Source organism: Puma concolor, chromosome F2 (genome assembly GCF_028749965.1).
Source record: "Puma concolor isolate L17-30 chromosome F2, mPumCon1.1.hap2, whole genome shotgun sequence".
In the NCBI taxonomy this organism is placed as follows: domain Eukaryota; kingdom Metazoa; phylum Chordata; class Mammalia; order Carnivora; family Felidae; genus Puma; species Puma concolor.
The window spans coordinates 36,482,284-36,507,522 of NC_141684.1; the positions used below are offsets into that span (position 1 = coordinate 36,482,284).

At 45.7% G+C, this 25,239-nt stretch overlaps 1 protein-coding gene across 4 annotated transcripts in view; it reads left to right on the forward strand.

Moving 5' to 3' along the window:
* LOC147571941 (uncharacterized) overlaps positions 1 to 25,239 on the forward strand; it is a 241,017-nt gene that overhangs the window by 150,817 nt on the left and 64,961 nt on the right. For 2 of the 4 annotated variants that reach the window (XM_086695144.1, XM_086695145.1), the window contains exons 4-5: positions 6,409 to 6,587; positions 17,102 to 17,229. In XM_086695144.1, the coding sequence (XP_086551270.1) occupies positions 6,409 to 6,419 (11 nt within the window). In that variant the 3' untranslated portion in view covers positions 6,420 to 6,587; positions 17,102 to 17,229. Of the gene's footprint in view, positions 1 to 6,408; positions 6,588 to 10,815; positions 11,068 to 17,101; positions 17,230 to 17,430; positions 18,461 to 25,239 lie in introns of those variants that run through there. The other 2 variants (XM_086695143.1, XM_086695146.1) reach the window with 2 other exon arrangements.

Here is a 25,239-nt window from a genome sequence, read left to right on the forward strand (position 1 = left end):
TGCATCCCCCCAACAATCCTGCGAAACAGGCACTCTTATTATTGTCACTGTAGGCAGGAAGAAGTCGAAGTACAGAGTTTAACAGCATTACTCACTGAAAGTTGGGATTATAAAGACACAAGCAGGCATTCTGGACAAGGAGAAGAATGCAGGGAAACAAGAAAGACAAGCACCAAATTATGGCAATGCAGGCTTCAACCTCCACACTAATGGGTCAGGGCAGTAGCTCCCTGGTCAATTAGAATTAGAAATGTAGAAGATACATTTTACTGAAGGACCTGATCATTAGAAGAAATCTATTCTGACAAAGTCTGTGGCAGTAAATCTCACCAGGAAGTACCCTACTTCACCATCAAAACTTAATTTCTCATAAATGGGAATCTAAGCGGAGTCTCGTGAGGAAGAATGCCAGCATCTCTGAAATCACTGTTGTGGACAAAACTTTTGCTTTAGAATAGCAACTCACATCAATAGACGCTCAGTAAATGCGTCTGGAATTGAAGTATATTTCTAAAGCACAAAGATGGAATGTTCTTCTAACCATTCATTTCCTGTAGCATCAGGAATGACTCACATGAGCTCGAATGGCTCAAATGGCTCACGTTGTTCCTGTACCATTTCAAAATGAGGAGAAGAAAAGGAGCTTATCTCTATTCAAGTGCCAAGTACTCTGCTAGGTGATTTACATCCCCAGCATATTACCAGGTTTAATACAAATTTTGAAAATATGAGGATTTTTGCTTCCGTCCAGGGGCCAGATTCACCCTCTTACCTTAAGCAACTGGATAAATGGACAAAATATATGAAATGATGTCTTTCAGACATTAAACAATAGGTACTACAGGGCAGTGATCACTGAGAGACTGGAAACAAAGGAGGTGAGTCCTATGAGTATCCGAGCTTGGGACTTGGAATAAGTTTACAGGCTGCAGTGCAGTGAAGATGGCCCCAAACAGAGTCCAGTAGTCTCACTGAGTTGAGAAGACTGAATTCAGAGCACAGGGAGGCAAAAATGATAAACTTTTCAGAGATAATGCTGGAGAAGACACATGCAGCGAGAGAGAGAGAGAGAGAGAGAGAGAGAGAGAGAGGAACACTTCAAAGTTCTTCAGAGGGATCTCCTTGTAATCTTTGGTTGTGTTGTCCTCATCTCCATATGCATGTAAGGAAACCACTGAGCAGGGAGGGGGAATAATCCCTGGAATAGGTTAGATATAACAATTCCAAGAGTTCTAACAAATCCTAGATGACTAGATTAGTTCATATACACTAGCCCAATTGGGAAATCTTCCCGTGGAGCACTGGATAGTCATCATAGGGTGTTCCTCGATAGTGGGGCCAAATAAGTTCTAGATAAAAGACTATTCTAACCATTCCTTCCTAACTAATCGTAAATCAAGCTTCGAAAGGATCAGACTCTTCCGAAGTGATGTAACTGAATTCCAGAACAAAGCCCAACAATATTTAAAGAATATATCAATATATCCAGCATCCAAGAATGTAAAATTCTCAACATCTGGCATCTAATAAAAAATTACCAAACATCAGGGCACCTGGGTGGCTCAGTCAGTTAGGCAGCCGACTTTTGATTTCAGCTCAGGTCATGATCTCAGGGTTCATGGGTTTGAGCCCTACATTGGGCTCTGTGCTGACAGTGAAGAGCCTGCTTGGGATTCTGTCTCTCTCTCTCTCTCTCTCTCTCTCTCTCTCTCTCCCTCTCTCTCTGCCCTCCTCCCTTGCCTCTCTCTCTCAAAATAAATAAATAAACTAAAAAGAGAGAGAGAGATTACAGGTCCACAAACTTTAAAAAAAATTACTAGACATGGAAAGAAGGAAAATACAACTCATAAACCAAAAAAAAAAAAAAAAGAACAATTTTTAAGTGAAACATACACAGAAATAGCATAGATGATAGAACTGAATTAACAGATATGAGTGATACATGAGCTATTAAAAATACAATCCATGTTTAAAAAGTCAGAGGAAAACATGATGTGACAAGGAGAGAAATGGAGACGTAAAAAGACCCAAATGGAATTTCTTTTTTTTTTTTTAAGTGAATTCATTTATTTTAAGAGAGAGAGAGCTTGAGTGTGCATATGAGTAGGGGAGGGGCAGACACAGAGGGAGAGAAAATCCCAAGCAGGCTCTGCCCTGTTCAGTGCAGGGCCAGACAGGGGGCTGGAACCCACAAACTGTGAGATAATGACCTGACCTGAGCTGAGATCAGGCTTCAGATGCTTAACCAACTGAACCAGCCAGGTGCCCCCCAGATGGAATTTCTAATACAAAAAGTGCATAATCAGACGTGGAAGAAGAAAATGTTAGCATATTTGAAAACAAAACAATTGAAACTATACGAAATGAAACAGAGAGAGGAATAACACTGAAAAAAAAAGTGTAAGAACAGAGTGTCAGTAATCTGTGGAACAATATAAATTGGCCTATAAATTGAAGTTCCAAAAGAAGAGAGAGAGAGAGTATTATAAGTTAATTGTGCCTGCCCTCCCCAATTCATATGTTCAAGTCCTACCCCCAGCACCTCGGAATGTGACATTATTTAGAGATAGTTTCTTTAAAGAGGTATTAAGTTAAAATGAGGTCATTAGGGTGAGTCATACTCCAATATGACTAGTGCCCATATAGAAGAAGAGAAAATTTGGACGTAGACATGCATAGTGAGAAAACCATGTGAAGATACAGGGAAGACATCCATTTACAAACCAAGGTGAGAGGCCTCAGAAGAAACCTGCTTTGGATTCTGTGTCTCCCTCTCTCTCTCCCCCTCCCCTGCTCATGCTCTGCCTCTCTCTGTCTCCCAAAAATAAGTAAATTAAAAAAAAATTTTTTTAAGTGAATTTAAAGGCACCTGGGTGGCTCAGTTCGTTAAGCTTTGACTTCAGCTCAGGTCATGATCTCACAGTTCATGCGTTCGAGTCCTGCATCAGGCTCTGTGCTGCCAGCTCAGAGCCTGGAGCCTGTTTCAGATTCTGTGTCTTCCTCTCTCTGCCCCTTCCCCGCTCACACTCTGTCTCTCTCTCTCTCTCTCTCTCAAAAATAAATAAATATTTAAAAAATTCTTTTAAAAAGTGAATTTAGCAAGATCACAGCATACAACAATATAGACAAATTGTTTGTATTATTAAATACAATCATAACTGAAATTATTAAAAATGCCATAGGCAATAACATTAAAATATTAAATTCTTTATTCGAAATTTCATAAAACATGTATAAGTCACGTACATTGAAAATCATGAACCATTACTGAGAAAAATTAAAGGCGGCTAGATATACCATATTCATGGTTCAGAAGACTCAATATTGTTGAGATGTCAATTCCCCCCAAATTTTGATATATAAATGCAACACAATCTCAGTCAAAATCCTGGCAGGCTTTTGTGGAAATTGACATGCTGGTTCTAGAGTATACATGGAAATGCAAAGGAGGTACCATATGCAAAGCAATTTTAAAGCAGAAGAACATCTGAGTTATACTAGCTGATTTCAAGGTGTGTTCTAAGTCTACAGCGATGATCAAAAGTGGTATTGATGTAGATAGGTATATAGATCCTAGAACAGACTAGAGAATTCAGAAATAGAAATGTGCATGGCCATTTGGATTTTGGCAAAGAAGCAAAGGCAATTCAATGGGAAAAGAATAATCTTTTCCACGGGTGGGGCTGAAATAGTTGACTATCCATATGTAAAAGAAAAAAAAAGAAAAGAAAAATGAATGTTGACCCTTATCATACACTATAGATAAAAATTAACCCTGAATGGATCCTGTGACCTAAGGGTAAGAAAACCTTCAAAGCTTTTCGAAGAGAACACAGGAAAAATTTTAGTGACCTGGGCTGGGGAAAGATTTCTTAGCTTGGACACATGAAACATGAACTACAGAAGAGAAGGTAAAATGAACAACTTTGGTTCTTCAAAACACATTGTTTAAAAATGAAAAGACAAGCCGCAGAATGGGAGAAAATATGTGCAAATCATGTATCAGATAAAAGACTGTATCCAGAATATATATAAAGCAGTGTTACCACTCAATATAGTTCAGAAAAGGAACTACTCAATACAAAAAAAAAAAAAAAAATGGGCAAAATATTTGAACAGACACTACACCAAAGAAGACACATAAATGGCCACTAAGCACATAAAAAGTGTTACCAGAAAAACAAATGACAATCAAAACTACAATAAGTTACTATTGCAAACACATTAGAATGGCTAAAATTTTATTTATTTATTTAATTTTTTTTTTAACATTTATTTATTTTTGAGACAGAGAGAGAGCATGAACAGGGGAGGGTCAGAGAAAGAGGGAGACACAGAATCTGAAACAGGCTCCAGGCTCTGAGCTGTCAACACAGAGCCCGACGTGGGGCTTGAACCCACGGACCGCGAGATCATGACCTGAGCCAAAGTCAGACGCTTAACTGACTGAGCCACCCAGGCGCCCCTAGAATGGCTAAAATTTTAAAAGACACATAACACCAAATGGTGGTGAAGATGTGGAGTAACTGGCACTCTCATACATTGCTGGTGAGAATGTAAAATGATATCACCATTTTGGAAAACATTTTTTATGGAGTTAAACGTACACCTGCCATATGGCCAGCACTCTCACCCTCAGGCACTTACATTGCAGAAGTGCAAATGTATGTCTGCCCAAAGTCCTGTATACAAATGCCTGTACTAGCTTTATTCATAATAGCCAAACACTGGAATTGAATGTCCATCGACTGGTGAACAAACATATTGCATAATATTCACAAAATAGAAAACTACTTAGCAATAAAAAGGTATGAACTATTCATTTTATTTTTATTTCAGGCTAATCAAGTGAGGCAGCGGGCGGGGAGAAGAAAGAAAGAAACCTGTCACTGGTTGTGACAATTCATTATAAAGACCACTGTACTTGAACTGGCCGGGAAGAGACTCTTGATAATAGCAACAACGTGGGTGAATTTCAAAAGCATTACGCCAAGTCGGGGAAGAAAGAATAGAACACAAAGATTATAATACTGTATGTTTCCGTGTGTATGAAATTCTGGAAACAGCAAAATTGTGATAATGGGAAACAGAGCACTGGCTTCCAGGGGCTGGCGTGGAAGGGGGGTATTGACTGCTAAGGGGAATGCGGAGAGAGAGTGCAGGAGGGACAGAGAGAGAGAGGGAGACAGAATCCCAAGCAGGCTCCTCACTGTCAGCACAGAGCCCAATGCAGGGCTTGAACGCACAAACCATGAGATCATGACCCAAGCCAAAGTTGAAACCAAGAGTTGGCTGTTTAACCGACTGAGCCACCCAGGTACCCCTTATTTAGTTTAGTTTAGTTATTTTAATTTAGTTTTACTTTACTTTACTTTATTTTTTAAATGTTTATTTTTGAGAGAGAGAGGGACAGAGTGCGAGCAGGGGAGGGGCAGAGAGGAAGAAACAGAATCTGAAGCAGGTTTCAGGCGCACAGCTGTCAGCACAGAGCCTGATGCGGGGCTCCAACTCACAAACTTTGGGATCATGACCTGAGCCGAAGTCAGACGCTTAACCGACTGAGCCACTCAGGTGCCCCTCATGATTTATTTAAGTAACCGCTACACCCAATGTGGGGCTCGAACTCACAACCCCAAGATCAAGACTCTCATGTTCTTCTGAGTGAGCCAGCCAGGCGCCCCCGGGGGGAAACTTTTTAGGGTGATTATGCTCAACATCTTTACCGCAGTGGTGGTTGCACAATTACATGTGTAAAACAAAGCTCATCAAATTGAACACTTAAAATTGGTAAGTTTTTGTTGTATGTAAATTATACCTTTCGTAAAAGTGACCTTGCCCCCAAATGAAGCATGTGTCATCTCCAGTCCACAGCTGAAGAAACTGAGGCATATAGAAGGTAAGGAACATGCCTAAGTCACAGAACTAGCCGGTAGTGGGGCTGGGATTCAAACACAGGTGTCCATTTGAGTCCGTAGCTCATCTTTTTTCGTCTGTGTTTCGCTTCCTTCCTTGCTATTCATTGTATAAATAATTATTAAAGAATTGTATTAAAAGCACTTAAAAACTAGCAGAACAGGACCTGTATTATGAAGGCCCCTTGCCCAAGAATGTCTGGTAGTCTTCCCCTTGTGATTCTTACTCCGAAACCCTACCCTCACCTGGCTTCGTTTGGAGGCAGTACACCCGCACAGGGCGTGTGTGTCCTCCCTCTGGGACTGTCGGGTTTCTCGAAGGCGCTGCCGTGCCCACACTGCCTGCCTCGCCCTGCACCTTCTCCTCAGATCCAAGTCTTAGCTTGCCTTACCCCAGCCTCGAATTCACCCCATCCCATGTGCAGCATTTACACTTGTATTTACCAGCTCCACGTGTTTGTTCTTATTTATCTTGTTCTTTCACCTGCAGGCGTACGGAGTCCCTAACTAAGCCAGAAGCGTTGCGGAACGCTGCTGATCGGGTCTGGGTGTCCCCGACTCCCACCTCACATTGCCCGAGACGACATCTTTGACTCCCACCTCACATTGCCCGAGACGACATCTTTGACACGCCTAGAGCTCCAATTTGGATCGTCTAAGCTCAAATTGGTTCAGGTGAGAGCCAACCTTTATTAGGTGTCCACTGGGTCTTAGGCCTGTGAAGCTGCCATTACCCATCAGCGCCGTGCGCGTGGTAACAGGAGTGTGAGTAAGGCCCAGGCCACGACAGCAGACGGCGCGGTCTCCAGGGTGAGCGGGGGACGTGATAGAGGGTAGTGTGGGGAGGGAGCTGTCTTCACAGAAGAGGTGACCCCTGTGTTGGGTTTGAGTGATGGAGAGGAGATGTACAAATTCCTGGGAATATCCGCCCAAAAGCATGGAAGCATCCATGAGTGCACGTGTCTAGCAGAGGCTGGTACTGTTGGGTACAGAGGCAAAGGGACAGGGCGGGAGCTGAGGGCCAGAAGGTAGCAGGAGCCACACAAGGGCAGGCTCCCAATGCAAGAATCGGGAGCCAGGTGGGGTGCCTGGGTGGCTCAGTCAGTTAAGCGTCCAACTCTTGGTTTCGGCTCAGGTCATGATCTCAAGTTTTTGAGTTCGAGCCCTGCACTGGGTTCTGTGCTGACAACTTGGAGCCTGCTTGGGATTCTCTGCCCTCCTTTTTCTCTCTGCCCCTCCCCAGCTCTATTTATTTCAGTTATAAATAAACTTAATCAAAAATATAAAAATAAAGAAATCAGGAGGCAGGTGTGCTGTTACCAGGTGAGCTGTTACCAAATAGGGGCAGACTCTGGCCCAAGTACAGGATGCGAAGTGATAAAGGGAGCATATATGAGCTTTGACTCTGTGTTAGGCACTTGTAATCACTTGACGTGTGTTAGGTCACTAATCCTCACAATCCTATCAGGTAGTAAGACCATTGTTAGGCCCATTTTACAGATGAGAAAACAGAGGCCTAGAGAGGGTAAGTAATATGTCCACAATTTTTTTAAATTTTGTTTTTTTAACATTTATTCATCTTTGAGAGACAGAGAGAGAGTGTGTGAGTGGGGGAGGAACAGAGAGAGAGGGAGACACAGAATCTGAAGCAGGCTCCAGGCTCTGAGCTGTCGGCACAGAGCCGGATGCGGGACCTGAACTCACTGGCTGCGAGGTCATGACCTGAGCCGAAGTCAGAAGCTTAACCGACTGAGCCACCCAGGTGCCCCCACAATTTGTTTTTAAGATGCGAACCCAGGAAGTCTGACTCAAGAGCCCAACTTTAACCACTTTGCTACTCTTGTCCCAGAAATATTGGAAGGACTTCAGTTATTTATTTATTTTCTTTATTTTTTAAAGCTCATGTATTTATTTTGAAAGAGACAGAGACAATGGCAGGGGAGGGGGAGAGAGAGAGGGAGAGAGAGAATCCTGAGCAGGCTCCGTGTTGTCAGTGCAGAGCCCGACGTGGGGCTTAAACTCACAAAACCATGAAATCGTGACCTGAGCTGAAACCAAGAGTCAGATGCTTACCCGACTGAGCCACCCAGGCGCCCCAGGACTTCAGTTTTTTAAATGCCTCCAAATAGCAGTAGGCTGATCAGAGGGAGCAACTAGAGTGTAGGCAAAAATTTTAAATAAGGGAAATAAACCAGTCTCAAAATACCAAGGCGGGAGGTATTCCCCCCCCCCGCCGAAAAATAGCAAGATATTTATAGACCTCTTAGTATCTGGAATAGAGGGTTATCATCTGTAGAAGATTGTAATTTACAAACATCATAAAGTAGAAATTCGTTGATGACCCTTTAAGGCAATGCTGCTCAGATTATGCCTTCCGAGCTGGGTTTCAAGCGTGTCTGGAGGGAGGTGGCATCTTCCTGGGCCACAGCTACCTTTTCTCCCAGAGAGGACCCAGCGGTCCCCCCCGTGCCTGTACCCAGATGTTCAGGACACAGAGGGGACACCCATGAGACCCAACACCCAGGCTCAGAACGTATGTGAGTCACAGCATTCCTTTTGACCCCTGGCATCTTCAAGGTCATAATTAACATCCTGTTGCTCATGAACAAAGTCCGGATTCCTCAGTTTGGCCTTCGCGGTCACCCACAACTACCTTTCCCAGTTCACCGGTCCCCACCTAGCCCCACGTATCTCTCCTCCAGCCCACACGACCCACTCTCCTAAATTTAGACCAGACTTGTGTATTCCTAGGTCTGGGTCTACATTCCCACTGTTGCCTTGGCCTGGTCACACCCCCTCGTCTCCCTCTCAGCTGTCCTGTCAAACAAAATCCGACCCATCTCTCCAGCCTCAGGTCAAGGACAACCTGGTCATGCCCATGAGAGGCAGCCTCTCCTGGGGGGGTTAGTGCCTACTGGCAACATGCCTCGCTCCCAGAGGGGCAGGACTGGGTCATGCACAGGCTTGCATGCCCCCCAGGGACCAGGACTGGCCCTGACGTAGACTGGGCACTCGTTAAATATTCACTGAACGACTGCCGGGTTTACTTATTTTTTCATTTCCTCCAATTCCTGAGAACCTTCAATTCCAGAAATCTCAAATGAGTATCTGTCACACATTGAAAAGACACAGAGAAGGTATTTCAGAGCTTCTCTCCATGACCTGGTCTAGAATGTGGTATCTCACTGTTGGGAAGCTCATCCTGCTGTTTAATTCAGCTTCTCCAGCCACACTGTAGGCTGATTTTTGTTGTTCTTGTTCTTGTTATCACCTCTGTACTTTGGAGAACAGCTGGTGCCCATATTTGGCATAACAATTTTTGGTAGACCTTAGAATTCTGTCACATGGTCTGCTATCACACAGGGTAGCGTGATGTCCCTGAACAGAACCCCATAAGGTGGAAGCCTCCACACGGCATGACGAGGTCACACGCATCATAGTCCTGTTTTTCTCTAATCAAGGCCTCCTGTGCATTTGAAGGTTCTATGAAATTAACTTTCTCCTTCTTGGTTAAATAATCTCTGTTCCCCCCAGAGATTATTTCTGGCCTTATCCAATGTTTTCAAGTTGAAATAGAAATAAATATTCTTGTAAGGGTCTAAGGAAACTTCTAAGTATATTAAATCCTGTGTGTACCTGTATGATGTGTGTGTGTGTGTGTGTGTGTGTGTGTGAGAGAGTGAGAGAGGGGTGTGTATGTGGGGTGTGTGGGTTTGTGATGGGTGTGTACGTGGGGTGTGTGTGTGTGAGGGGTGTGTATATGGGGGGGTGTGGGTGTAAGTGAGGGGTGTGTATGTGTCTGTCTGTCTGTCTGAGGGAGACTGAGAGATTATTGAGCTGTCCTTCTAAAGATCAGGTTACGGTATAAAAATACTAAACTAGGGGCGCCTGGGTGGCTCAGTCGGTTAAGCGTCCGACTTCAGCGGTCTGCGAGTTTGAGCCCCGCGTCGGGCTCTGGGCTGATGGCTCAGAGCCTGGAGCCTGCTTCCGATTCTGTGTCTCCCTCTCTCTCTGCCCCTCCCCCGTTCATGCTCTGTCTCTCTCTGTCTCAAAAATAAATAAATGTTAGAAAAAAAAAAAAATACTAGGGGCGCCTGGGTGGCTCAGTCGGTTAAAGAGTCCGACTTCAGCTCAGGTCACGATCTCGCGGTCCGGGGGTTCGAGCCCCGCGTCGAGCTCTGGGCTGATGGCTCAGAGCCTGGAGCCTGTTTCCGATTCTGTGTCTCCCTCTCTCTCTGCCCCTCCCCCATTCATGCTCTGTCTCTCTCTGTCTCAAAAATAAAGGTTAAAAAAAAAAAAACTAAACTAGTCTGAAGTTTACCGAACATGCGGTAAGCATTTGGAAATCCGCTTAAGTACTTGGAATCTTCTAACAGCTGGGCCCTCTGTCATTTTAGCTCCAGGAAATTGATCAAAGACCATCAATTAGCCCTTTATGGTGTCACCTCAGTCTGGCCTCAGAGCAACAGATGTGGAAAGGGGCGAGAGAGCAGTGTTTCCCACAGAGTGTGAGCTTGGCATTTTTCACTTTTGAGAGCTACTTGAAGATTCCTAGGTGTGACTTTCCTGGCACGGACCCAGCGATTCTTCGCTGCCTGGATCAATCCTAAAGGAGTGGCGGATTTTGGTTTTGCATTTGTGCTTTAGGTACAATCTTCATCATTGTCCACACGTGCACACACACCCACAATTTCATCCACGGTAAAATCTCAATCATTGTCTCCATTCTCTCTCTCTCTCTCTCACACGCACACACACACACACACTCATCCATCGTGGTGCTTCACTCAAACTGGTGAATGTGCTGAGGATGAGGCTTGCCTTCTGCTCTCTTCCAAGGAGAGCCGCTTTGAAACAACCCACCAGGACATTAGAACAAACCCGCTTTTGTTTTATCCAGCAGATGGCGCTGTGCACCACACTCTGCTGGGCCATCTACCGGTAACGTCGAGGGACTCGACAACCTCAGGGAGGTTGTTCCTCCAAAGCCTGGAGTTAGGGCGAGGCTCCACTCTGATCCACTCTCCTCTCCTCTGCAATCTTATAGACATTATGCATCCACCACAGCCGTCAATGGATCCTAAAACGTATAAAAACTGCTTCCTGCTAATACATTCATTCAGGAACCTTCCAGTGAGTGTCCCCTGTGTGACAGGTGCAGTTCTCAGAGCTGGGGGTATGGGGGTGAGCAAAGCAGATGACTAAATGATGCCCACTGCCCGTGAGACGATGAAAACATACAAATAAATCTGTCACGTAACGTAATCTCAGTCATCAGTCGTACTCGGAAGAGAAAATAAGCAGGTTCTTTCAGTGGGCTGGTCTGAGAAAGCCTTTCTGTGGGGTGACAGGTGAGCAGAGGCCTGAATGATTCACAAAATGTGGCTCCAACCTCCAGGGCACCTGAGAATGACCTGAGGAGCTTTTCAGCACCCCTGAGGTGTGCTGACCTAATTGGTCAGGGCCAGGGTCGGGGCGCTGGGGGTTTGAACTCTCCCAGGTGGTCTTAATGTCCAGCCGGGGTTGAGAACCATTGACTCTCAATACCTCAGCAGAAAATCATGCCCCTTGGTAGACTATTTTCCTGTAACTGAATGAATAGGGTTCCATGATAGGATTCAGAAAGGTGTCAGCGACTCTTCTCGCTGCTGCTGACTGGCATATGGCGGGCTGCATCCTGGAGGCCTTGGGTTGGGACTGGACCGGTGGTGACACTGTCCCAGGCGGCTCCCTGAAGTCCAGCCAAGCTGGGCGGCTGAGCTCGCTCCGCCAGCCAGAAAACACACCTGACCCTGCCAGGCCTCCGGGCCCAGGAATCATCTTAGAGAGGATCCCTCTCCTACCCCCATGTGAGTACACTTGGGTGCCCTACCTGGGAGCAGAGGACCCTCCTACCACCTGTCTGTCTTAAGGTAGGGAGCACGCTTTCTGCTGTCCAGGTGACCACTTTAAGCTGCTTCTCCTACAACTACGCCTCCCTGGCCTTGTACCTAACTCCCTGCCTCTCCGCCTTCTGCTCTGGAATTCATCAAGAGTCTCAGGCTAAACACAGAGGACAAACCAGTGGCTGCCAGAGGGAAAGGGCGTGGGGAGTGGGCAAAATGGGTGAAGGGGAGAGGGAGATACAGGCTTCCAGTTGGGGAATGAATAAGTCACAGAAATAAAAGGCACAGCATAGGGAGTAAAGTCAGCGACACTGTAAGAGCATTGTATGGTGACAGGTGGTAGCTACACTTTGGGCGAGCATAGCCTAACTTACAAACTTGTTGAATCACTATGTTATACACCCGAAACTAATGTAACTTTGCGCGTCAACTACACTCAAATAAATAAATGGGGAGGGGGAATCTTTAAGGGAAAGGGGCTCTCGGGACTAGATTCTGGAACTATTGAGTGGGCCCAGGTGTGCTCTGGGAGCCTCATGGACTCCAGCCCTCAGCTGCTGACCCTGATTCTGTCTCGTTTGGGACACATGGGTCCCATCTCCACTGGTGCCCAACAGTGAGCTGCCTTGGAGAGCATTTCCTTGTTTCAGACAAGCTGGAGGTTGTCTTTCCCTCGTCTGAAATGCTGGCCAGGAATGGCTCGCCACATCCACCTTCCTGAGACTCGTGCTCCAGGGCAGATCTTGCCCTCAGACACTGAAGTGCTCAAGGAGGCGAGCGGAGGATCTAGGCTGAGAACAGACATACTAAAGAGAACCCTCGGGGCGCCTGGGTGGCTCAAGTCAGTTAAGCTTCCGACTTCAGCCCGGGTCATGATCTCACGGCTCGTGGGTTTGAGCCCCGCTTCGGGCTCTGTGCTGACAGCTCAGAGCCTGGATCCTGCTTCAGATTGTGTCTCCCTTTCTCTCTACCCCTGCCCATGCTCTCTCTCAAAAAATAAATAAACGTTAAAAAAGAGAGAGAGAGAGAGAAGAGAACCCTCTGTAATGAGATCTCCATGGTATTTGTCCTGGGGCCCAAGGCCACAGTTCTCTTTCTCTTTATTTTTAATCATAGAAAATTCAAAGCAAACACAGGAGTAGAAAGAATTGTAAAGTGAAACCCCAAGGACCCCGTCATCCAGCTTCAACAGGTTGTCATCTGTCATCATAACTCTAGGAGCCGGGGATAGGGAAGTACAGTAGGTTTCAGATAACATGTCATGGTACCCATAAATATGTCAGAGGCACATCTTTAACAGATAGCATTTTCAACACGCTCACCATGCATTTATCACCTAATGCCACAGTAGTTCATATTCATATTTCCCTGTTGTCTTTTTTTATTTGTTTTTTTTTTCAACTTTTGAGTGGGGGTGTAGAGGGAAAGAGAGAGGGGAGACTCTTAAGCAGTTCCATGCTCAATTAGGAGCCCAACACAGGACTCACTCCCACGACCCTGGGATCATGACCTGACCCCAAATCAAGAGTCGGATGCTCAACTGACTGAGCCACCCAGGCACCCCGCCCTATTGTCTTGAAGGTCAGTTTGCTCAAACTGAGACCAAATTGTTCCTTGATACGGGCAAATATCGTATTCATTTTCCATTTAACCCACTTCCAACTCCCCAGTTCTTGTTGGGTGAGGAGCAGGAAGTTAGGTAAGAACATTGACAGTGACTTGAGAGGTTTAGTGGAAGGCACGTGTGGGATCTGGATGAGCCTTCTCTTCCCTGCTCTCTGAGGGAAAGACAAGCTTACTTGTTATGAGCCTTAAAATTCACAGACAGTGATCTGTTAAGTACTCATCAAAAGCAAATAAGCATTATTACATAAGTCCCCAACAGTATTTCGCTATATATATAAAAAAAAAAGGTATTAGTTAAGCTCTATTCTCTGATGTGAAAAGTCAACTGAATCACTCAGATAATTCTTAAGAAATGCATTCAATGTTTAATGGCCTTGTTCTTTTTTTTAAAAATTTTTTTTTCAACATTTATTTATTTTTGCGACAGAGAGAGACAGAGCATGAACGGGGGAGGGGCAGAGAGAGAGGGAGACACAGAATCGGAAACAGGCTCCAGGCTCTGAGCCATCAGCCCAGAGCCCGACGCGGGGCTCGAACTCCCGGACCGCGAGATCTGACCTGGCTGAAGTCGGACGCTTAACCGACTGCGCCACCCAGGCGCCCCTAATGGCCTTGTTCTTAAAAGAGATACCCTCCCCCACCCAGTCAAACCACTCTTTTGAGTTTAGAAGTGTTATTTAACAAAAACAAAATCCACTGTTCTTCCTTCCCTCCGTCATTAGAAGATGGTCTTTAGCTCTTGGTTACTTTTCATTCTTTTCCCTGGAAGAGGTTCCCCTTAGAAAGGAAGGGAGAGTAAATCCAAGAGTGCAGGGCGTTAACAGGGATCTAGTGGAGGGTAGAATGCTAAATTGTAACTTCTCGCTGGGCAGAAGATTTTGCTATATTTTATTTATTAGGTTGACTCCTTTGTTGATACAAATCCCATGAGATGTTGTAATCTCTTAGCTATGCTTTAGAGGAAGGTTGTAGTCTCCTTCTGCTACTGTAACTCATTGGTCAAACTCGGCGGCTTAAAACAACACACATTTATCACGGTATGGTTCTAGAGATCAGAAATCTAAAATGTATTTTACAGCACTAAAATCAAGATGTTGGCAGGCCTGGTACTTTCTAGAAGCGCTAACCGAAAATGCGTTCCTTGCCTCTCCCAGCTCCTAGAGTCCGGCCACATTCCCTGGCTCGTGGTCCCTTCCTCACATCACTCAGACCACTTGCTTCTGCATCACATCGCCTGCTACCCGCCCTGGTCTCCTGCCTTCCTACTATCAGGATCCTTGTGATCATGTTGGGCACCCGCAGGTCATTAGGATGATCTCTCCATCTCAAAATCTTTCATTTAAACACATCTGCAAAGTCTCTTTTTTTTGCCATATATGGTAATATTTACAGTTCAGGGGATCAGGATTCAGGCATTGCTTAAGGGAAGGAACAAGCTGTTGAAAATCCAGGCCTCATAAACCACCCCAGAACTCTCTCTTCTTTTAGTCTTCTTGGGGGTGGCCAGTTGACAGTCACATACATGTACTCTGGGAAATCCAAGGCTGGTCATTTGTTGAAGGGTAGAAATTTGTGGGCCCCGAAGCAGATAATATGCATTTTTCTCCCTTGTGAATCAAAATTGTTCAAAACTGTGAGTATCCATAGACAACTCTTGAGACATCATCATCAAATAGCTTCAGTCTTGGACTTCTGTGGTTTCTATGGGGTTGTGCAAACACATTAGGTACATTTGCCATCCCTCTCAAATCGGGGCAGGGTCTAGGACTGCTTTGACCGTGTCCAGGCCTTAGGAGTCAGACAGCTTTCACTTCCTGTCTCCCAGAACACTGGATCTGGAGGCCTAATCTTCCACGTAACAAGTCCAACAACCTTGCTGGGGAGATTGCATGGAGAGGTCTGGAGGTTTCTGGGAGAGGAAGAAAGCCACAGCCTCCCAGCTATCCCTGCCAGGGCACCATTTATGTGAGCAAGCTGTCGTGGATCTTCCAGACCAGCTCGCTCCGGCTGAATACCACCGAATGACCCAGTCTACACCACAGGCAGAAGAACCACCTTATCAAGTCCTCTCTGAATTCCTGATCTACAAAATTGTGACATACAAGAAAGCGGTTGTGGTGTTAAACCTCTAGGTTTAAGTCTGTTCTGCAACAATTCGATGACCAGACAGAATTTGGTGGCCACTACTCACACACGGTGTGCTAGTCACTCTCTAGAGGGGCTAAGGGTAGAAACGGAGGGGGCAGCCATCCCCAAATCCCAATCCACAGTATCATCAGAGAGTGTAGATTTGGACCTTTCCTGTCTACATAGCGAGAAACTGACGGATTGACTCATCTCCGAAGTGAGGATCATGGCAACAAAGAGTCAGAGTTTTTTTGGAGTGACAAATGGAATAAGAAGAGTTTTGTAATCTGAGAAGGCCTATCCGGATGTCGTACTTAGTAGTGGTAGTTATAGTAACGGTGTTAGAGGAGAATTAAATGGAGAATAGTCATTCTCTGCTTGTTTAATATTGTCTCCAAGGGTGGGTGTTGATAACAGGTTTCGAGCAATATGATTTTGCATCATAACTCATTTTCACTGTTGAGAAGGAAGAAAAGGACAAGGGAAGAGGAAAACAAGTTATTATTTTTTTCCTCCCAGAGAGTTTGGGACCTAGAGTGTTACTTGCTGATGTATTACGTAATTGTAGATTATGTAATTTGTGGACACATGTATTCTCTTCCTGTCCTGAGCTGACCCTCCCCTCTCTTGCTTTCTCTGATCCCCGTGCAATTTTCTGTGTATCCTGCCACTACAATAGAATGAAAATGTATTTTTTAGACCTCAGCTGAGCCTGTGACTGCCCATTTAAAACCAATTGCCCTTCAGAAAGTTTGATCAAGCCTCGTACAAACAATGATTAAAGAGCTGGAGCGGAATAAGTCGGCCTCTCCAGGGAAGACAGTTCATGCAATCAAGGCATGAACTTGAGCCCAGAAAAGAGCCAGCACGTGTAGTGCCTTTGCAGACATTTCAAGTTTAGTCTGTCCATACTGAGGTCTGCAAAAGATTAGAAGCTGGAATTCTAGGCCTGTCAGGAACCAGACCCACACAGCCTCTGGGACCAGAGGCCTTTGGTCACAAGATACGGGAGCCTCTTCTCAAGCAACTGAGACAGAACATGCAAACACGTATTTCTGTCTTGTAGAGTAAGATTCCTGGGCCGGATGTCCATTTTCAATTTTAAAAACTGGTTTAGAATTCTCCCTGTGTTCTTAGCCATAAGAAAGGCTTTGCTCACTGTTGACTAGCCTACCCTGATGGAAAACAAACAGAATGTTAGGTTTTGAAAACAATACAAATCAGACTTCCCTGCCGGACCACCCTGTTTAAGGACAGCAGGAGAGATCCAGGAGGCTTTTCTGTGCTTGAGGTTTTCACCTTTTCACTGCGAGAGTTGCTCTGAGTACGGTTAGCACAGCTCTTGTGAGGTCAGGGTGCCATCTTCCAAAGACAGGACCCCTTATTTTGAAAGAAACCGGCTGCATCCTAGGCCAGATATTGGAAGTCAGAGACCGGAGGGCATCCCACGGCCTGGAGAGAAGGGGAAATTGCCAATACTGTGTTTTCCGGTGGTGAGCTGTGTTTGTTCAGGTGGAGAAAGGAATGAAAGTGTTCCTTTCTCCTGATAAGGTGAAATTTCTCCAGACCAAATTCCCTGGCACCCAGTGATTATACCTCTGAAGCGGCCAAGCCCACAGCACACAAGAAGCAACAGTGACGTGCCCTGGAGAAGACACAGGTGCTACTGAACGGAGACGGTGAGGGCGGAAGGAGGGGGTGGAAGCTCACCCCGGGGATCCAGCGGGAGCTGGGGACGCAGGGCTGCACACGGGCACACTTGACTTTGCCATTGGTGTGTGCCTTTGGCGAGTCCTCTGACGACTCTAAATTACATTCCTCATTGGGAGAATGGGGATATCGTCTATTTCATGGATTCTGGGTGAGAGTGCCTGTTGCAGGTCATGTTCACGGCACAGGACGAGGGAAGAGTGGGGCCGCTGAAACATAAGAAACCGGTGAGACTGAAGTCATCGATACAAGTCATTCCCAGCTTGGGGGCAAGGATGGGGCTTCTGTGCAAGGCTTAGGGCCTCAGTCAGGATTGCTCTGGGACCCAAGGAGCTGGTGGTGAGTGGTCCTGAGTCTCTGCGGGGTCATTAACCTCTTCAGCTGTGCCACGAGGCAGGCAGGGCCTGGGACTGCAGGCCATAACAGAGCTGACACCCACGGCAGGCTGTGCATACTCTCCGTTCTTTTTATTTTAAAAAAATTGTTTTAATGTTTATTTATTTTTGAAAGAGAGACAGAGTACGAGATGGGGAGGGGCAGAGAGAGAGAGGGAGACACAGAATCTGAAGCAGGCTCCAGGCTCTGAGTTGTCAGCACAGAGCCCGACACAGGGTTTGAACTCATGAACCACAAGATCACGACCTAGGAGGAAGTTGGATGCGTAACTGACTGAGCCACCCAGGGGCCTCCATACCCTCAGTTCTTAATGAAGGCTTGTAGCAACCCAACTCGTCTCAATTCCAGGTTATGCCGCTTTCCCAATCTTCATGTACCCATCTGGCAAGCTTTCTTTTTTTTTTTAATTTAATTTTTTAAATTTACATCCAGGTTAGTTAGCGTACAGTGCAATAATGATTTTAGGAGTAGAAGCCAGTGATTCATCCCCCACATATAACACCTAGGGCTCATCCCAACAAGTGTCCTCCTTAATGCCCCTTACCCATTTAGCCCAACCCCTCCAGCAACCCTTCCATCAACCCTCAGTTTGTTCTCTGCATTTAAGAGTCTCTTTATGTTTTGCCCCTCTCCCTGTTTTTATATTATTTTGCTTCCCTTCCCTTATTTTCATCTGTTTTGTATCTTCAATTCCACGTATGAATGAAGTCATGTGATATTTGTCCTTCTCTGACTAATTTCGCTTAGCATAATACCCTCCATGTTGTTGCAAATGGCAAGATTGCATTCTTTTTGACTGCCAAGTAATAGTCCATTGTGTATATATATATATATATATATATATATATATATATATCACGTCTTCTTTATCCTTTCATCTGTCGATGGACATTTGGGGTCTTTCCATAATTTGGCTATTGTCAATAGTGCTGCTACAAACATCGGGGTGCAGGTGCCCCTTCGAAATAGCATACCTGTCTGTATCCTTTGGATAAATACTTAGTAGTGCAATTGCTGGGTCCTAGGGTAGTTCTATTTTTAACTGTTTGAGGAACCTCCATACTGTTTTCCAGAGTGGCTGCACCAGTTTGCATTCCCACCAGCAATCCATCTGGCAAGGTTTCACCCATGAAGACTCACCCACTCTGATGAAAGTTGGACTTTAAATGAATATTTGGAAAGGGATTAGGTGGCAGGTCTTCATTTCCCATTCCTTTTTTGCAGCTGGTATTCCAAGTCACCAGTCACCAAAATAAGCCTGCTTTTTTACTTTAAGCCAAAAATTTCTGTTGATAGACTGATGGTGTACAAATGGTGACCTTTCTGGATTTGCAGAATTCTTTGAATACATTATTTATTAGCTCACAGGTGCTGCATAGAGTTGTAAGATAGATGTCGAGAAGGCCAAAGAAGAAAATGCTAAAGGAAATTCTATTTGTGATAGGAGCTTCACAGGATTTCTAAATATGTTGTGAAACCTATATTTCGGCGTCTGCCTCTGCAATGGCCATGGATGTTAGGGTAAACAAGTAAACAACTTGGCTTCACTTTTATCGTTTTGGGGAAGTCTAGCTTATTCAGGGGGAAAAAGGGCCAATAGCAAGAAATAGTATCTTTGCAATAATGCCTTTTCCAAATGTTTTGCATTTGCTCATCCATGAGATAATTGTGACAACCTTGTGATGGAGCAGGAGTTAGGTATGGTGTCAACATCGACACCTGTGGGAACAAAGTCAGAGAGCTGTCTCTCTAGGGCCCTGGCAGAGGTCACAATGATAGTGACAGAGAAGGGTTGGAGCCATGGTTTCGTGTCGGCCTGTTACTGATGAAAGTTTTAAAAATGTTCTTTCTTTTATTATGAAAGTAATACAGGGGCGCCTGGGTGGCTCAGTCTGTTGGGCGTTCGACTTCAGCTCAGGTCATGATCTCACCGCTGATGGGTTCGAGCCCCGCATCGGGCTCTGTGCTGACAGCTCAGAGCCTGGAGCCGGCTTTGGATTCTGTGTCTCCCTCTCTCTCTGCCCCTCCCCTGCTTGCACTCTGTCTCTCTCTCTCTCTCAAAATAAATAAACATTAAAAAATAATAAAATAGGGGCGCCTGGGTGGCGCCGTCGGTTAAGCGTCCGACTTCAGCCAGGTCACGATCTCGCGGTCCGTGAGTTCGAGCCCCGCGTCGGGCTCTGGGCTGATGGCTCGGAGCCTGGAGCCTGTTTCCGATTCTGTGTCTCCCTCTCTCTCTGCCCCTCCCCCGTTCATGCTCTGTCTCTCTCTGTCCCAAAAATAAATAAACGTTAAAAAAAAAATAATAAAATAAAAGTAATACGTACTCATGAAAAAAATTAGAAAATAGAGAAAATTAGAGAACAAAAATTACTCCCAATTCTACCACTCAAACACCATTATTGTTAACATCTTTGATCCAGAAGATAAAGGACTTCTGTGTGCTCCCCTCTACACGCTCAGGTATGCAGTGAATACCTGCTCTTAGCAATCTTACACTAATTGAACTGTCATACAGATCCTTGCTTGGCATTCAGAGAGACAAGTGGCTGTCTACTCAGTATGAGCTGAGCGGCACCAAAAGAGAGCCAGTTGTGCCCACTCCCTTCCTCTGGGACCATTATTAAGTCACTTCTTAGGCTAAGTAACCATGTCTCCAGAAAGCAGGTCCCTATTAGTTGTAGTTAGGTCTTATGAGATGAGTAACCCATTAGCATCCGTGAACAGAGACCGGTTTCTCAGATTAACTGGCTCAGAACAAGACTCTGATGGAAGGGAAGGATGGGTAATTGTTTGTTTTTTTTTAACAAATTAAATGCATTATTTACTTGTTTATTTTATTTTTATTTATTTTTATTTTTTAAATTTACATCCAAGTTAGTTAGCATATAGTGCAACAATGACTTCAGGAGTAGATTCCTTAGTGCCCCTTACCCATTTAGCCCATCCCCCTTCCCCCAACCCCTCCAGAAACCCTCTGTTTGTTCCATATTTAGGAGTCTCTTATGTTTTGTCCCCCTCCCTGTTTTTATATTGTTTTTGCTTCCATTCCCTTGTGTTCATCTGTTCTGTGTCTTAAAGTCCTCATATGAGTGAAGTCATAGGACTTTTGTCTTCCTCTGACTAATTTCACTTAGCACGATACCCTCTAGTTCCATCCATGTAGTTGCAAATGGCAAGATTTCATTCTTTTTGATTGCCGAGTGATACTCCATTATACATATACCACATCCTCTTTATCCATTCTTCTGTCAATGGACATTTGGGCTCTTTCCATCCTTTGGCTATTGTTGATAGTGCTGCTATAAACATGGGGGTGCATGTGCCCCTTTGAAATAGCACACCTGTAGGATGGGTAATTGTTAAAACTAGTGTGAGGAGTGTTTTCAAAGCTATAACAGGGGCGGGTGGTCTCTCTGGTCGATGACACCTGACATTCTACTGCTGCTGTCATCATCATATGACAGGACAGATGGTTTTCCAAAGATGGAGATATCTATCTCATACAGCATGTCCTTCTTACAGTGCGACTGACACCCAGTCACTGAGAGGTAGAGTCTGTTTTCCTTTCCCTTGAGTCTAGGCACGAGCCTGTGACTGTGCTGACTACTGGGGAATGGCGGAAGTGAAACTGTGTGACTTAGGCTGCTAGATCCCAAGAAGGGTAAAGCTTCCACTTGGTGCTTGCATTTCTCTCTCTTCTTCCCTTCCCCGCCATCTTCTCAATGTTCACTTCTGGAATCCAGCCACCATGCAGTGAGGAAGCCAAGACTAGTCCAAGTAGAGAGATCACATGGAGAGGAACTGAGACCTTCGGCCAACAGGCAGCACCGACCACCAGACACGCAAGTGAAGGAGCCTTCAGAGGATCCCAGCTCTCAGCCTTCAAGGCTTCCAGCTGAGGCCCAGCACTGCAGAGCAGACACAACAAGTTATCTCCATTCTGCCTCGGCTGGATTTCTGACCCACAGAACCCATAAGCGTGATGGGTAGCTGTTTATGCCACCGAACTGAGGGGGTAACTGTTACATAGCCATAATACTGGTACATGCATCTAAATGAAGAAAGACACCTACCCAAGAAATCAGATGCTCGCTTTGTAGAAACGTATCAGTAGCTTCTGACCCTCATGCTATAAACCCTGCAATCCAAGAGCAAAGACAAATGCCCCGCCCAAGTTCACCTTCCTTGCATCTTTACTTGACTAATTCTCCACTTCACCCCTTCCCCGGGTCAGAGGTGCTCTAGCCAAGGTTATCTGGGGACCATATGGTTCCTGTAGAATCCACCCTTTATCTCTCTTCTTCTAGTGTCTCCTCAGTGTGGAGGATGGTAGAAATTTGGAGGAATGGGACACATAGGCTTGTACGAGGGGCAGCAGGTCAGAGGTTAAGGTGTACAATCTTTAGACACATGCTCCCAAGAGTGTGTGGTCGCTGTCATGTCTAATATTTTTAACCCAGCCCAAAGTAGTGCATGTTCAAGATTTTTTAAAAAATCCAAGTCATGCAGAGAGTGAGAAGTAAACGTTTTCCTATCCCCTCTTCCCATGCCAGCAGTGGTCACAATTAGCCCTGGGTGGGACAGTGTTAGCACAAACCCTGGAACCATACCCCCTCACTTCGAATCCCTGCTTTGTGAGGGGACTAGCTATGTGACTTGGGCCCCAGGTCCCTCATGTGTACAATGGGGACAACTTATCCCCTAAGTCGTGAGTTGCTGCGAGAGTTACACGAGCTAATAGAAGTAAAGCACTTAGGACAGGGTCTGACGCACACAGTCCTACTCGGGATTAATCATTCCTACCATTACTGCTGCTGTTAGTATTATCATCATTCCTCGTAGGGTTTTCTGTGGCCTTAATGGGTTCAGGAGATGGAAGGTATTGGGAGGAACCTAGAGTTAGGGAGAAGGACTCCCAGACCATAGGGTGGCCGCTGTGGAATGTAGTGAACACCCTCCACGTCTCCTCACTGCAGCCCCTTTAGGGCTGGCTAAGCCCTGGACGCCTCTGCCAGGTGTCTCTAACCACACTTTCTAGTTGGTGGTAGAGTAAGAGGCTAAAATGTTGCTACAAGAAAGGAGGGAGGCCCAAGCTGGCCCAATCCTGACGGTTTGGGAATCCCGAGAGGTTGTGAGATGAAAATGTATTCACCTGGCCCTTTTAAGCAAGGACTCCCTCCAGCTTTCATCTTTGGAATTCTGTGAGGTTGTCACACATCTGGTGCCTCCTGCCCCTACCCACATGGTTGTTGGAGGTGAGTGTTGCACGTGTAGGCATTTGGTAAATGTCGCCAAATGAATGTGCCTGTGATCTGTTCCCAAGTACCTGGCAGAGAGGGCAGAGTCTTCGGTTTTCTCCATGTAAGAGGCCTCAAGGGGCAGTCAGCCTGGGCCCACTGATAGATAAGTCATCTCATCTCTTGAGTGGAGTATGGTTCGGGACCCAGAAATTTTCTTTTCTGTATCAGTTTGGATGCTTTTGGTAGCAAACAATAGAAAAACCTGACCAAAAGTAGCTTCAATATGAAGAAAAACTAACTATTTCACCTGACCAGATGCAGAGGGAGGGAGGCCCTGGGTTGCTAGCTCTGGGACTGACAAGGGCATCAGGAACTCAGGAGATTTTTCACCAAGGAAAACTTTCCCATGGTGCATCCCCTTCCCTCCGATTTTATCTTATATCTCGTTGGTCAGAGGTATGTCACATGACCATGCCCAACCCAGTCATTGGCAAGAGGAGTGGAGTTACTATGATTGTCTTAGACTAATTGGCATTCATCTGAAGACCTGTCCAAACGAGCAGGCGTGGGGAAACAGGGCAGAAAGGCGTGCTGCAGATAAGTAGTGGATGACTTCGCTTTCTTATTCCAGAAAGCTCTCTTCAGTGGCACATGCAATTTAACAAGATAATATTCAACAGGATTAAGTGATGAGGATGGCGAAAACAGAAACGGAAACAAGGATACAGAAGGTGAAGCCTGAAATACTATCGAGTAAAAAAATGCATGCCACAACATCCTCTAGGCTTGCGAAGTGTAGGCCACGCATGTGGGTTCAGTAGTCAATGCCAGGAGGGTTTGCCTAAAGTTGCAAATGGCGGCTTGTGGGCCAAATGTGGCCCACTGATATGTTGTTTGGGTCCTTCCAGTACTATTTGTTTATGTTTCAGTTGGATGGTCGCCAACCTTAACAAATTGAGACATTTCCTATTGTTGGAAAGCATTTCTGGCTTCTCTTTAAAAAAAAACAATCAGAAGATATGGAAGGTACAACAATACTGGGCCTGCCTTCCCAGATGGCAGCATCAGCTGGAGCTAACAGCTCCCCTCTGAAGGACTCACGTGCTCTCAGTTCTCACATGGCCCACCCAGCCCACGCTCCTCATGGGAAATGCCCCATGGGCCTCCAAGTGCGTGAGCCCAGAGTTAGCTGACAGGGTCCCTAGGATAGTAGCCAACCAGTTCCTCAGGAGAATGTGGGTATCCCAACCCTAAGCCTGGACCTCACACAGGGACCATTGGGATGGGATGAGCTCCCCCACGTCACCTCACTGCAGAGCCCTGGAAAACTCTCACAGACTGTTTCTTATTAAGGCTTTCTACACAAACCAGGGGGCAAAGATGGGGGTGGGGGGCACACGGACAGATAAGGAGAGGGGCATGGACGCGTTCCACCACGTAGGGATAACTTTCCAAAAGAAAGCTTCCAAAGGTGCTTCCAGTTTGAAGAGGGCTGGACTGAGGGCAGAAGAAGAATCTGTCTCAATAGTTTTGAGATTAAAGGGAATAGGAAGAGGTTTGGCATGAAGACTGGATTCGGAGAATGATTCTCACTGTAGAACAGTTTTACAATCTGTCTCTATTTGGAACCTCTGATAGTTCCCTCCAGAGTTAAAGAGGCCTTAGATTCTAAGGCAAGAATTTTTCAGTCATGTTACTGCAAATGTGAAACTCTTTCTCCAGAAACAGGTAAAGAGGTCCCCAAGCAGATGCGCACACAGATGGGGCTTATCTGATTTCCTGTCCATCCATGCCCACACACTGCAGGCTCTCTGGAAAGGTTAGATAATGACAGTGACTCAAGAAGCCAAGAATGTGAATTATGTGACATGCAGCCCGGATCTGGCCCATATATGGTTATTGTTCAACCCACCAGAGCAGCCTGGAAATGAGCCGCCATCTTGCTTTTTCTTTTTTTTTAAGTTTATTTATTTTTGAGACAGAGACAGAGCATGAATGGGGGAGGGGCAGAGAGAGAGGGAGACACAGAATCGGAAGCAGGCTCCAGGCTCCGAGCCATCAGCCCAGAGCCCGACGCGGGGCTCGAACTCACGGACCGCGAGATCATGACCTGAGCTGAAGTCGGACGCTCAACTGACTGAGCCACCCGGCGCCCCCATCTTGCTTTTGAAAAGGGGGAGTTTTGCAACACATTTGTGTCTGTGTAATAAACAGTTTGTTGGAGAGAGAGACAGATAGAGACAGACAAGAGAGATTAGACCGAACCAAAAACCTGCTTTTGACTCCCTGCAGCATGCACGCACCGCATTACCACTTACCCCCCAATCTGTGCTACCTGGT